This window comes from Pelodiscus sinensis, chromosome 2, assembly GCF_052426305.1.
Source record: "Pelodiscus sinensis isolate ZL-2025 chromosome 2, ASM5242630v1, whole genome shotgun sequence".
Lineage (NCBI taxonomy): Eukaryota > Metazoa > Chordata > Testudines > Trionychidae > Pelodiscus > Pelodiscus sinensis.
In genome coordinates this window covers 154791131-154804556 of record NC_143053.1, presented here as the reverse complement: position 1 = coordinate 154804556, position 13426 = coordinate 154791131, and the positions used below count along the sequence as shown (strand labels likewise).

Sequence of the window (13426 nt, the reverse complement as noted above, 5' to 3'; positions counted from 1 at the left end):
TTTCCCCACCAGGAACTGAGGACTTTGGGGTGAGGGTGCAACTGATATTGCTTTCACAAGACAGAAAGTGGGAGTGGGGTAGGAGGAGGAGGAGAAAGGTTCTGTAGGTTAGGGCAGTCTTTTGCCCTTTTGTGAATAATGGGTTACGGTTCTCTGTTTCTTCTTCTTCCTGTTTTCATCCTGACAACACCAGTTCTATGAATGAGAAGAGAGCGAAGAGTCCCTGCAGTTGACCTCACTGCAGAACTTGGGATGGATGAGAAGAGGACCCTATTTCATCTGTCCTTCCCCCCCAGGCCTGGGAATGGGTGGGGAAGACCTCCTGGGGTTGCATCTATTGAATCATGTATTTTATCATCCTTTTTAACAACTTAAGAAAGTAAACACACCAAAATGCATATTATCAACATATAGATAGGCTTTAAGATGCTAAAGCAATCTATGAGTCAACTGGAAACAGTCATGCTCTCCTTGCAAATATTAATACAATATTTACTTACCCTGGAAAACAGAGAAAAAGGCATGCACTCAGGTTTATACAGTTTATTTGGGATGTCAACTTTTAATTGGATTAGTACTGCACAAACATAGAACAGTAAAAATAAGTAATAAAGCAACACAGAAAGCAAATAAAGCCACAAATGTGGAAACAGGAGAGGAAGTAAAACATCAGGTGGTTGGTATTTTAAATGAATGTTTAGGATCACTATGCAAGTAAAACAGAGACCTGTAAACACAGATAAAAGTTATCCTTGTTTGAAACTTTCACAATGTGTGTGTCACCAGCTCAAAGAGTAGAAGTTCCAGAGCAGCACTTTAACACATGGCTTCAGAGTTTGTAGACAGATCCATTTTTTAAAGAGCTTGCAAATACAGTCTTCCTCCAACAACAAACCTAGCATCAGACCTAGTATGCCCAATGACTCATAAGTGCCAGAACTACACAATACAGCTAGTCCCCGAGTTGCAAACGGTCGACTTATGACCGTTCGCAGTTACAACCAAAGCTGTCAAAAATGGCGGACCCTGCGTTATGAATGCAATCTGACTGATGAACAAACCGAGTTACGACCAATTGCTTGGTCCGTAACAGGTTCATAAGTCGGGAAGAGGCTGCATAGAAAAGATCTGGCCTTAATGCTCCCCCCAAAACACATTCTAAAATGTAATGGCTATTACTTGTCTGGAATCCAAATCTAATTGAAATGCCAAACAAATAAACAGGTTTCATGGTGTAGCCCTTCTGCCGGGTAGGCCTGGCAGGAACCAGGGCTGGGTTCAATATTTTGGGGTCAATCTCACAAAGAACCGGCTCAAGCCCCCACCCAGTGATCTGGGAAATTCACGCACCCCTGGGCGCCTCTGAGAGGCAATGCTTCCCCACTCGCAAGCACTGAGTCTGAGTGTAGGAAAAGAACATTTAATGAAACAGAGGAAGAATTCATACGGCATTAGCTTGGGGAAAACACCACAAACAGAGTTCATAACCCAAACATGAGCCCCCACCCCGGCCAAGATTCGCCCGAAGTCCACCGACTCCCCAAAAGTCTCTGTCCCCACAAATCTCTGTGCCACCCAGAGTCCCAAAGTTCACCCCCAGGGTTTCACCTCCCAACCTGGGTAGAAATGGGGGTGGGGAGATAGATAGGGGGCACCTTATACGAAACTCCGCTACGCTTCACCAGCTGTCTCGTCCCACACCTCTGGACGCTCCGCTGGGCACCTGTCGCCGCTTCTCGCCTGCTGCCGCTCCATGCCACACCGCTAATGGCTGCTCCTCGCCTGCCGCCGCTCCATGCCACGCCGCTAATGGCCGCTCCTCGCCTGCCGCCGCTCCACGCCACGCCGCTAATGGCCGCTCCTCATCCACCGTCGCACCACACCACACCGCTGATGGCTGCGCTTCGCCTGCCGCCGCGCCACGCCGCCAGTCACCGCTCCTTGCCTGCTGCCACTCTACTGGCTGCAGTAGGTCTGGCTCTCAGCCAAACCAGTGATTTCCGCTTAGTGATTTCAACTCTCAGCCAAACCAGTGATTTCAGCTCTCAAATGAATCCAGCTTTCACTGGACTAGCAAACAAAAAGACTCCTCAGGGAGTCTGCTTTAGGTCTGTCCTTAAAACAAAGGGGGAAAGGTGCAGGCTGGGCCAGTCTTATAGCTCACACCTGGTAGGTGTGAAGCAGGCTGACTCAAGTCCTTTAACCCTTTCCCCCAGCTCTGTTCACTCAACTCTGGAAGGGGGGAGGCTTGTTCTTCCGAGACCTCTTACCATGATGGTGGTGTCTCTCCTGCAAGCACTGGTGGCATGTTTGACAGTTCCCAAATTTAGGGGTAGCATGATTAGTGACCCCCACAACAGTCCCAAATTATATACAATTCTCCACATTCCATTCCAACACTGACACTCCATCAGCCCTGGCTGAATGGGATTTACATAGCCACACCTTGGATTCTCTCCTGAGCAGTATTTACATGTCAACAGTTAACAGTTAATTACCTTGTAGAGCTAAACAACTGTAGTGGGCACACCCACCCCTCCTTTCAGCTGGCTGACAGCAAGCAGCAGTTCAGCCCCTGCTTACAATGGCAAAGTTCTTCCAGTTTCAACAATTTAAAAAGTATTAATTAACAACACAGAATATTTAAAAAACATAAAGATCAGAGTCTTCAGATATCTACAACATTCCGAAAAATCTGCTAAAAGAATCCTTTTCTTTCCATGCCTTAAGCCATTAACACCTATGTAAACTTTTTAAAAAATCTAATCATGCAAATATCACGAGCTAGGCCTATCCACATAATCCTTATCTACAAAAGCCACCTAACTGCTTTACAATAGAAAAACACCAAGGCTACGTCTATACTGCTTCCTTCTTGCACAAAAGCCTATGCAAATGAAGCGTGGATTAGCATATTGCTGCTCTTCATTTGCATAATTAATTAGGGGCCATTTTTGCGCAAGAGGCTTTTGCTCAAAAAGGAGCTGTGAAGACACTCCTGCAGCCACTTATATCCTTAAGTCCCCTCTTCACCAGTTGGAAGAGGCAAACTCCACCTCCTGCATGGAATTGTTGCTGAAGGAGAAGTATACTCCCTCAGTAAGGCAGCTCCATGGGAAGCAGCCCCTGATCACTGGGCAGTGCTCATTAAGCAGCTGCAAGGTTATGCTGCTTTATTCTCCCTCAACTGGTAAAGTATATTGCTACATATGCAAACTATTCTGTATCAGTGACTATGCTAATCAGTGTATAACAGGTTTTGATGACTGGAAAAATGCAGTCACTAGAATTACTTCTCGTGGGCAGTGGAAGGATCATCTTGGTGCACTGTCTACGATGCTCCAGCATCAGAAGTCCGCCAGAATTGGTACAGAACTGGAGAAGATGAAGGAAAGATCATATAAATACTGGACTGACGTCTTAAAGAGAATAGGTGCTGTAATAAGAATGAGGACTAGTCCTTTGTGAGGACACTAAAGAGCACGGCTGCCCTAACAATGGAAACTACCTTGATCACATTGAACTTCTAGCTGAATTTGATCAATTTCTCTCAGAACACGTGCAACAACGTGGTAATCCAGTAAAAGGGAATGTGTCTTACATTTCGTCAACTATATGCAACGAATGTATTGATATAGTGCAGGGCTACCCAACATGTGGCCCGCAATGTGGTTTGGGTTTACGCGGGGCTCAACACCGGCCTGTAGGTGGGAGCCAAAACAAAAAAGTAGTCAATATAATGGTCTTCTTTTTATATGCATTTTAGTAGTTAAATTCCTGGACTGTCATTGCTCATTAAAAGTGCTGTCATATGTGTGGAAATGGGGTAAATATTGCATTTTATTACTATCAGCAGTACTGATTTAAATGGGGCCCGTGTGCTGTGTAGTCTTGCCTTAATCTTTGTATTCATGCCCATCAGTGTGAAAGAATCTATTTGCATATATTTGTATATATATTTGCAGGGCTTGCTGAACCATGGCGAGCCCCGCTCACCAGCCGCGCTGACTGGTGATCTGTGAATGCGCAGATCGCCCGAACCCGGCTCTTCTGGGTTGCAATCTACTCGCCACAGGAGAGTAGATTGCATTATTTGTCGAGCCCTCTATATTTGCATGTATATGGAACCACACTTAAGTTGCGGCCGTTGGCATGTGCTGTGAGTATCATTGTGACCCCTTGGGCTTCCAAAGTTGAGTAGCCCTGATATAGTGGGATCCAAAGTTATGGCACAGATAATACCTGAAATCAAGAAGGCAAAGTATTATGAAATCAAAATCGATTAATTCCCTGATACCAGTCACACTGATCAGCTTACAGTGGTGTTTCATTATGTACTCAGTGATGGAAATGTGGTTGAGTGATTTCTTCAGTTCCATTGAACATGATGGAAAATACTTATTTGATCTTTTGCAGGATATTCTTAAATTTCACGGCATTGATATTGCAAGCTGCAGGTCACAGTCATATGATACCGCCAGCAATATGTGTGGCATTTATTCAGGGTTTCAAGCTAGGTTTCGTGAAGTTAACTGTTCGGCTGAATGGGTTCCATGTGCTGCCCATAGACTGAATTTGGTTGAATCAGCTGCTGTTGAGTGTTGCCCTGCAACAGTCAGATTGCTTGGGATTCTGCAGTCAGTCTTTACATTATTCTTAGCTTCGCCCCAGAGATGTCTAAATTAGTAAATAACATGATACAAAATACCCCTGGGCTGTGTCTACGCTGGGTCACTTATTCCGGAAAAGCAATGACGATCTATTGTAAAATTGTCAGTGTTTTTCCAGAAAAACTATGCTGCTCCCGTTCGGGCAAAAGTCCTTTTCTGGAAAAACTGTTCCAGAAAAGGGCCAGTGTAGACAGCACAGTAGTCTTTTCCGCAAAAAAGCCCCGATCGCGAAAATGACGAACGGGACTTTTTTCCGGAAAAGTCCATGTACATTGGCCACGGACGCTTTTCCGGAAAAGCATCCTGCCAATGTAGACACGCTTTTTCCGGAAATACTTATAATGGAAAACTGTTCCGTTTTAAGCATTTCCGGAAAAGGGTGCCAGTGTAGACGTAGCCCTGTTGTACGAAGCATATTAGAAACAAGATGGTCAGCACAGAGTGATGCCACCAGAGCACTTTATGGGTGTGTCTAGACTACATCTCTCTGTGAACAAAGAGATGTAGATTAGGCACATCGAAATTGCTAATGAAGCAGGGATTTAAATATCCAGTGCCTCATTAGCATAAACATGGCCACCGCTTTTTTCTAAACTGAGTTTTAAAAAAAAAAAACTGGCAGTCTAGATGTGGATCTGTCAAAAAAAAAGCCTTTTTCGACAGATCCTGTAAACCTCATTTTTTAGGAATACAGGATCTATCTAAAAAGGCTTTATTTTCGACAGATCCATGTCTAGACTGCCGGGGTTTTTTTTTCCAAAAACCTATGTTTTGAAAAAAAGTGATGGCCATGTTTACGCTAATGAGGCATGGGACATTTAAATCCCTGCTTCATTAGCAATTTCGATGTGCTTGATTTGCATCCCTCTGTTGACAGAGGGATGCAGTCTAGACGTAGCCTATATGAACTATTCTGAAATTCATCAGACTTTGACAGACATAGCTGAAAATGATTGAAAACCACCAGCAGCAGTCCATGAGGCAAAGTCATTGTCTAAGAAGCTGGATCAATTTGAGACAACTTTGATGTGTGTAAATTGAAATGACATACTACAAAAGACTAATCTTGTGAATAAAGCTCTACAGGAGCCTGGCATTAAGTTGTGAACTGTCATGAATTTATCTGATGGTCTTTTAGCACACTTTCATGATATCCACAATAAATTTCATGTGTTTGAGGCAACTGAAAAAGATCTCACACCATCTGACTACACTGAGACCACACAACACAAATCACTGAGAAAGAAATGTTTTGATGAAGTGTGCATGTATAATTCTGTCTCAGTTTTGAATGCCAGAGACAAATTTCACACACTGTGCTCCTATCCAATCACGGATAAACTTGTGGTTGAGCTGGTCAGAAGATGAGCAGCATATGCCACATTGAATGTAAGGTTCAGTTTTCTTGTGGATAAATCAGTATCCAGCACTGAAGTTGCCTCTAGAGCACGTGCACTATGAGATATCTATTCATCAGACTTTGAACATGCATTTACAGATGCATTTCTATTGTTCTGACATAAGTGTGCAGAGAAGAAATCTGTGGCAGCAATGAGCAGTGCACAAATAGCAGACAAGTTGGTGACACGTTTTCCAAATGTCAACATTGCTTTCAGAATGTATCTTGCCATCTTGGGAACAAACTGTGAAGGGAAGCGCTTTTTTTCAAAATTAAAATGTATAAAGAACTGTCTTTGGTCTATCATGGGACAGAAACAACTATCTTCCCTTGCGCTACTTTAAGCTGAGAGTGAGCTATTGAGAAAAATGACATTTGATGATGTAATCTGTGATTTTGCTAACAGTCACAAAGTATGCTATACCTGTATTGTTGATTACATATTTAATACACCTACATTTAATTGATCTTCAACATTTGCACATGTATTCTAATAAAAAAATAGCAAATTATTAAGTGTGATTTAGTTGGTTTTTGTTTTGTTTTGTTGAGACAATCATGGTTTTTTTAGGCCCTAAATTGTTTGTAGGCCCTAGGCACAGTGCCTACATGATAATTTGGCCCAGCCTGTGGCACCTTAGGGCACATCTACACTAGGGATGTTAAATATCTCTTAACGGACTAGTCGAGTAACCTCAAGAATTCTTATCAGTTAGTCGACTATTCCATAGTCCCCAGGGGTTGAGTTGGCAGCCAGTGCGCTCTGGCTGTGGAAAAAGGGGGTTTTGTGCAAAAAGAAAATGTCCATACTGCTTGTTTTTTGCAAACTCCTCAGCACAAAGATGGATCAGCAGAAAATATGCAAATGAGTCTCTCATTAGCATATTTTTTGCTGAGAAAACTCGTAATGTAGACGTAACCTCTGGCCTCACTCCTGAGGATCCTTTTGCCACTCTGTGCTGCTGCCTTTGTATCACAGGCAGCAGTTCAGGGTACCAGGTGGAAGCTGGTCCGCAAGTGAAGCCAGTTTAAAAAACAGCTCCCCTTGCGGACCAGCTGCGTGTTGCCCTGTGTTTCTGCCTCTGATAAAGAGGCAGCAGCTGGGGGTGGCAGCAACCCTTGCTTAGGGGGGTCTGAGCTCCCGAACCCAGTGAGAGCCAGGACTAAGCTGGGCTGCATGCCCTCCCGGCCCCTAATACACTTTAAATGCGAGCTATAGCAGGAGTACATCCCAGACCTGTTTCAAGCCAGATCTGAGCCGGACTGCTAGCCAGTCTGCTAAAAATGTTACTGGCAAGTGGGGGGAAAGGAGAAATGTTTGTAGCCTACAGCTTTAACCTATAAGGTTTTGCTTATCGGTTAATCAACTATACTATTACATCCCTGGTCTACACAGCAGGGGCTGTGTCTACACTGGCCACTTATTCTGGAAAAGCAGCCGCTTTTCCAGAATAACTTGCCAGCTGTCTACACTGGCCGCTTGCTTTTCCGGAAGAGCACTGACAATCTACCGTAAAATCATCAGTGCTTTTCCGGAAAAACTATGCTGCTCCCGTTTGGGCAAAAGTCCTTTTCCGGAAAACTGTTCCAGAAAAGGGCCAGTGTAGACAGCACAGATTTCTTTTCCGCAAAAAAGCCCCGATCGCGAAAATTACGATCGGGGCTTTTTTGCAGAAAAGCGCATCTACATTGGCACAGATGCTTTTCTGGTAAAAGTACTTTTCTGGAAAAGCATCCTGCCAATGTAGACACGCTTTTTCCGGAAATACGTATAACGGAAAACTGTTCCGTTTTAAGCATTTCCGGAAAAGGGTGCCAGTGTAGACACAGCCCAGGGCTAAAGCTGAAATAAGCCACGCAACTTGAGCTACGTCAATAGCATAGCCTAAGTTAAAATAGCTTAATTTCGGCTTTGGTGCTGTCTAAAAGCACTTTTCCTTCAACTTCCCTTATTCCTTGTAAAATGTGGGTTACAGGAGTCAGATGACCTCTAGCTCAACATAATTTCGATATTATGTCGAAATAACTGCTTGGAGTGTAGATGCCAACTATGTTATTTCAGAATAACATCAAGTTATTATGAAATAACCCTGCTGTGTAGATGTACCCTTAGGGTACGTCTACACTTGCTCCCTAGTTTGAGCTAGGGATGCAAATGTAGCCCACCAAAATTGTTCATGAAGCAGGTATTTAAATATCCCTCACTTCATTAGCATACTCTCACCCATGCGTTATTGTGCTCAACAGCTGATTCGAACCAGAAAGTGCACTCCGGGATGCATTAGTTCTAACCCAGGGGTTTGATTCGAACTAACGCATCCCCGAGCACACTTCCTGGTTCGATCAGCTGTTGAGCGGAATAATGCGCGGGCGAGATTATGCTAATGAAGCGCGGGATATTTAAATCCCTGCTTCATTAGCAATTTCGGCCAGCTACATTTGCATCCCTAGCTCGAACTAGGGAGCAAGTGTAGATGTACCCTATGAGACTAGCAAAAATACACAGTCTTAATTAGAAATGTTAAGGTATGGGAAGAAACTGGAGACTCCAGACCAACAGGCAGCCGCCACAAGGATCCTGTACTGAGAGTCTTACTCACTAAAGTCAATACACTTGAGAGAACGGGCAATAGGAATAGTCACAGACCTATTCTGGGGGGTTGATATGGGGAGTTCAAAAAACAGAAGCGCGGGGAAAAAAAACCCAAGTCAGCCCCTCTAATATATTTTCAAAGTATCTCATGACTTTTGGAGCAATTTCACTGTTTTTTTCCTTAAAACAAAAAACCCCTGTGGGGGTTGGCTGAGCAGGGCTGCGGAGGGAGGCAGGCAGGGACAGGCGTGCAATGCACCGTGTCCCTGCAACGGAACTAGCGAAACGTTCAGCGATAGCGAAACGGCCGCTGGCGCCTTTCACTTGCTTTGCAGCAAACGCTGCCCCGGAAAGACCCCGGGGTTCTGCAAGGCGGAGACGCCGCCTCGGCAGCGGGGCCCGAACGCAGCGCCCACCACACGCCAGGCGTAAGGCACGCGAGGCCCCTTCCGGCAGGGGGCGGGGCTAATATATCACCCGGATGTGGACCGTTCGGCCCCGCCCTTCTCCAGGACCCGCCCCGGAAGTGACATCAGGGGGCTGGCCCGAGGGAGTCGTGGTTTGGGCCGCCGCCATTTTAGTTGCGTGGGGCCGGGTTGTGTCGGGCGGCATGTCGGCCTTCTCCGAGGCGGCGCTGGAGCGGAAGCTCTCGGAGCTGAGTAACTCCCAGCAGAGCGTGCAGACGCTGAGCCTCTGGCTCATCCACCACCGCAAGCACTCGGGGCTCATTGTCACCGTCTGGGAGCGGGAGCTGCGCAAAGGTGAGGCCGGGCAGGCTGGTTCCGCCGCCTCCCGCGGGCCCTGGCGCTTCCCTGGGCCTGGCTCTGCTGCTGGGGGCGGGGCCGCCGCTCGGGGCTTTCTCCGCGGCGCGAGGCTTTTCCCCTGGGGCGGGAGCTGCGAGCTCGGCCACGCTGCGCGTCTTAGCGCGCGCGGTGGGAGGGGCCGCCCTGCGGGGGGGGGGGGCCGCTGCTCCAGTGTTGGTGTCTGCGCCTTGCGAAGCGGGGAGACTCCCCCGGCTGCGTCGGCGCCTCTCGTCAGAGAGACTGGGAGAGTAGGGACAGTTAACTTCACAGATAACCCGCCGTTGCCTGTTGGCGGCACTGAAGACCAGTGTGTCCACCCTGTTCGGCGAGAGCTCAACCGGCCAGATAGCCCCGTGTGGCTAGCGTGTTGGACACCACGGGGCAAGACACTTGTTTCTCCCTTTGGGTGTTGACGGCCCACGTTTGATCTGGTTTTGTGTCTAATCAGTTTTGCAGTGTAGCAGGCGAATTGCTGTTCGTGTGGGCCTCTTTCCCAGCAGTAACTGCCCACAAAAGCTCAGGATGTTATCTACATATTTTGTTAGTCTTTAAAATACTACAGGACTATTTGTTGTTTTCAAAGTTTATCCTATACAGATTAACTTGGCTACCCCCTGATGCTCTAGGGTAATACATTAGAGAAATGATTATGTAACTTCAGAGATGAGCAGGAGGACTCAGTGTGAGAGGAAAGTGTTATTTGCTTGATTTTTTTTTTTTTTTTTGTAAACTGACTATATTTCAGACTGACTTTTTTAGTTTGAGGTTTCTCACCTTGCTAACATGTTCACCCTTCATGTAGTCTTTCCCAGTAAGCAAATTGTAGACTTACAGCTGCAAGGACAGGCGCTGGCCATAGTACCAGAAGTAACTTTTGCTTATAATTTGCTCTGTCTGGCAACTTTTGCGTTTACTCTTCCCATAGATACCTCTACATAGTGGGTATCTAGACATTTGAAGAAGAGTTTAGGTCAGGAGTGAGTTTTTCATTAGGAAGGAGATGGGGTAGAACAGGGGTGGCCAACCTGTGGCTCCAGAGTCACATGCAGCTCTTCAGAAGTTAATATGCAGCTCCTTACATAGGTACCAAATCCAGGGCTGGAGCTACAGGTGCCAAATTTCTACTTGGCCGGAAGGTGTTCGCTCTGCCCTAGATGCTGTCCTCCTCCACCTTTTTCCCCTAAGATCCTGCCACTTTGTACCCTTTCCACTGAACCTGTCTCACCCATGCTTCCCCCCTTCCAGTGTCTCCCAGTGAAAAAGAGCTGATAACAGTGGGCAGATGGAGAAGGAGGAACTGTTAGGTGGGTCTGCCAGTGGGCGGGATGTGCTGAGAGTGGTGATGGGGAGATGATCAGGGCTGGTGACATATAACTGTTGCTCTTCAGCAATGTGCATTGGTAAATTCTGGCTCCTTCTCAGGTTTAGGTTGGCCACTCTTGGTGTAGAAGTAGTAAGGCAACAGCCCAACAAAATTGATGGGAAAAATTAAGTTGATTTGCAGCCCCTCCTTCTCTTCGTGACTCTTTCTCCCCCCCCCCCCCCCCGCCCTTGTCCCTTCCCCGCAGGGATGGAGCACATAAATCCACTAGCCTGGGTCTTTCTAGGCTCTGGTGTGCAAAGGGAATGTGGGAAGCATCTTTCTCGATTTCAGTTGGGGACCACGTCAGTGAGGTTTGGTTTTGTTGGTTCTCACTGTGTGCAGCCCCCAAATGACTTTTTCTGAGAGTCAGTGTCTCCTGGCCCAAAAAAGGTTCCCCAGTCAGTATCTCCTGAGTCCCAAACCAGTGTCTTTAGCCAATACAACCTTTTATGTCCTAACTTGTTCTTGTGGATGACCCTAGCTATGGACTTGCCATCACCAGAGATAAAGCTGAGCAATCTTAGGAGCACAGTACAATGCAAGACTAATTTCTCTAGATTCTTTTAGCTAATGAGTAGAATGATCATGGCGTGTCTTGACTTAGGATGTAAAATCCCATATAAAATGTTAATTGGTTAGCCTGTGCCATGGGCAGGGGTCTGCTTGCCCAGGCACTGGTTAACCACTTACCTTAGTATACATGCCCTCAAGGCAAATGCTTACTGGTTAACCAGTTACCCCTTGACATTCCTGGTCCTGACAACAGTTTGCCTAGTTTTCATCTTAAATGGCTTCAGTATTAAAGATTAGCTCAGACTCTTGTTCCTTTTTGTCGGTGGCACCTGTACTTTTAAAATTGTGTAATGGAGTCTCGAGACTATGTTGAAATTGGGGTACTGAGACAGTATTTAGACATTGATATATTATTAAATAGCTTGATTACAAATGTTAAGTATTGTGTAATTGACTAATCAAATAGTCGATGCATTTTTGCATCAACCATTTGAGTAGTTGATAGGGTGCTGTTTAAAAGGGGACGTTTCAAAGGGACAACACCACTCGAAGTCCAGGTTCTTCTGGGGACTCCCCAGCTGACCTGGGCTCTGTGCAGCGCTGCTGCTTTGAATCACTCCCCTCTTCTCTCCCCCTTGCTGCCTCTATGTGATAGAGGCATCAAGGGAGGACTAGTTGACTATCCTGTCAACTCTCTGATAAGCATTTGCTTATCAGATAGTCAACGAGTCCTTAACATTTCTAAGCTGGATACTTATTAGATGTTAACGTCTGCTGGAGCCTAAGCCCATGAGATTCTGGTTCTGATAGTGATCTCTTGCAGTTTGTTTTAAAACTAGCAAAATGAGTGACAAAATACAAACTTTGGAATGGGAAGACAAACTTCTCAACCTGTCTTTCTTTGGAGTAAATTAGTTATATTAATTTTTTTGTCCTCTTAAAACTTCTTATTAAAGTATTGATCCTTTAATATTTTGGGTTTTATGCTTAGCATATTCCTATTTCTCTTTCCTTTAGATTCCTTGTCCAGAGTATGTTAGGTAAATTTCACCTCAGTGCTCTTGTTCATTTATGTAAACATGATTACAGTCAGTGTTCCCTGTAAACTGAGCGCTTGGGTGGCCACCCAGGAGCGATTCAGATTAGGTATGTAAGCGACTACTCGGGTTCCCCTCCTCCACCCCCCATTGCTGGTTCTGTATCAGAGGGTGGGGGGGGAGGGAGAGCCATCTTAAAAGCCAGTTCCCCTGACACCTATGTAGCAGAAGCAGCAGCGCAGAAGGGAGGGGAGGGTGGAGACTGAAGCAGCCTAGACTGTGGCGACCTGGGTTGGATTGAAATACTTGATTAAAATAACTTTGTAAAGTTGTGAAGAGTGGTATATCACTTTTAGTTTTTAGCTGTTATCTTTCATTTTTGTGTGGAGAGGTGTGTATACATAAATTCATGGGAAAACTGTTAAAATGCAATTGTTGATTTTCATAGAATTATATTTGTAGCATTTGGAAGGATGTAAATTATTAGAATTATTTCAAACTAGGATACTAAATTTGCTCCATTCTTATGGTGTATAATATATCTTTTTTTTTTAATTGGGTTATTGCTACCAGAAAGACGATGGAATTTGTTGATGAATTTATGGTCCCTTAGTTTAAACAACATCTGAGTGTGTTGTAATTTTGAATTACGATTCATAAACTATACGGCTGTGGACCTTTCCCTCAGATTTATGTAACATACTTTTTACTAATGCTTCTTGACTATAACTAATGAAAACACTAAATGCAAGTATCCTAGAATTCATCATATTATGAAATTACTGATACTGTCTATTGACTGTAGACTTCTGGAATGTGTCCTATAATATATTTATCAGATACATATGCTCATTAGAAACTTCCTTTAAATGTTTGGCACACACATGCTGAATGCTCCTGTAACGTATGTTTAAACGTGTTTCACTCATTTTTAATTTTTTTACCTAACTTATACTAGGAATAACTTTAGACGTATGATCATAACTCTGTCATTTGTGTACATGTTCAAGAGCTTCCACCATGGTGATCTTTTTAATCCTGGTGCATT

The 13426-nt window shown here is 45.0% G+C and overlaps 1 protein-coding gene across 3 annotated transcripts in view; it reads left to right on the top strand.

Moving 5' to 3' along the window:
• Positions 1-9193: 9193 nt before the first annotated feature.
• Positions 9194-13426, top strand: part of RPRD1A (regulation of nuclear pre-mRNA domain containing 1A) — a 51497-nt gene continuing 47264 nt past the window's right edge. For 2 of the 3 annotated variants that reach the window (XM_075921647.1, XM_075921646.2), the window contains exon 1: positions 9195-9423. In XM_075921647.1, the coding sequence (XP_075777762.1) occupies positions 9273-9423 (151 nt within the window). In that variant the 5' untranslated portion in view covers positions 9195-9272. Of the gene's footprint in view, positions 9424-13426 lie in introns of all 3 variants that reach the window. The other variant, XM_075921649.1, reaches the window with a different exon arrangement.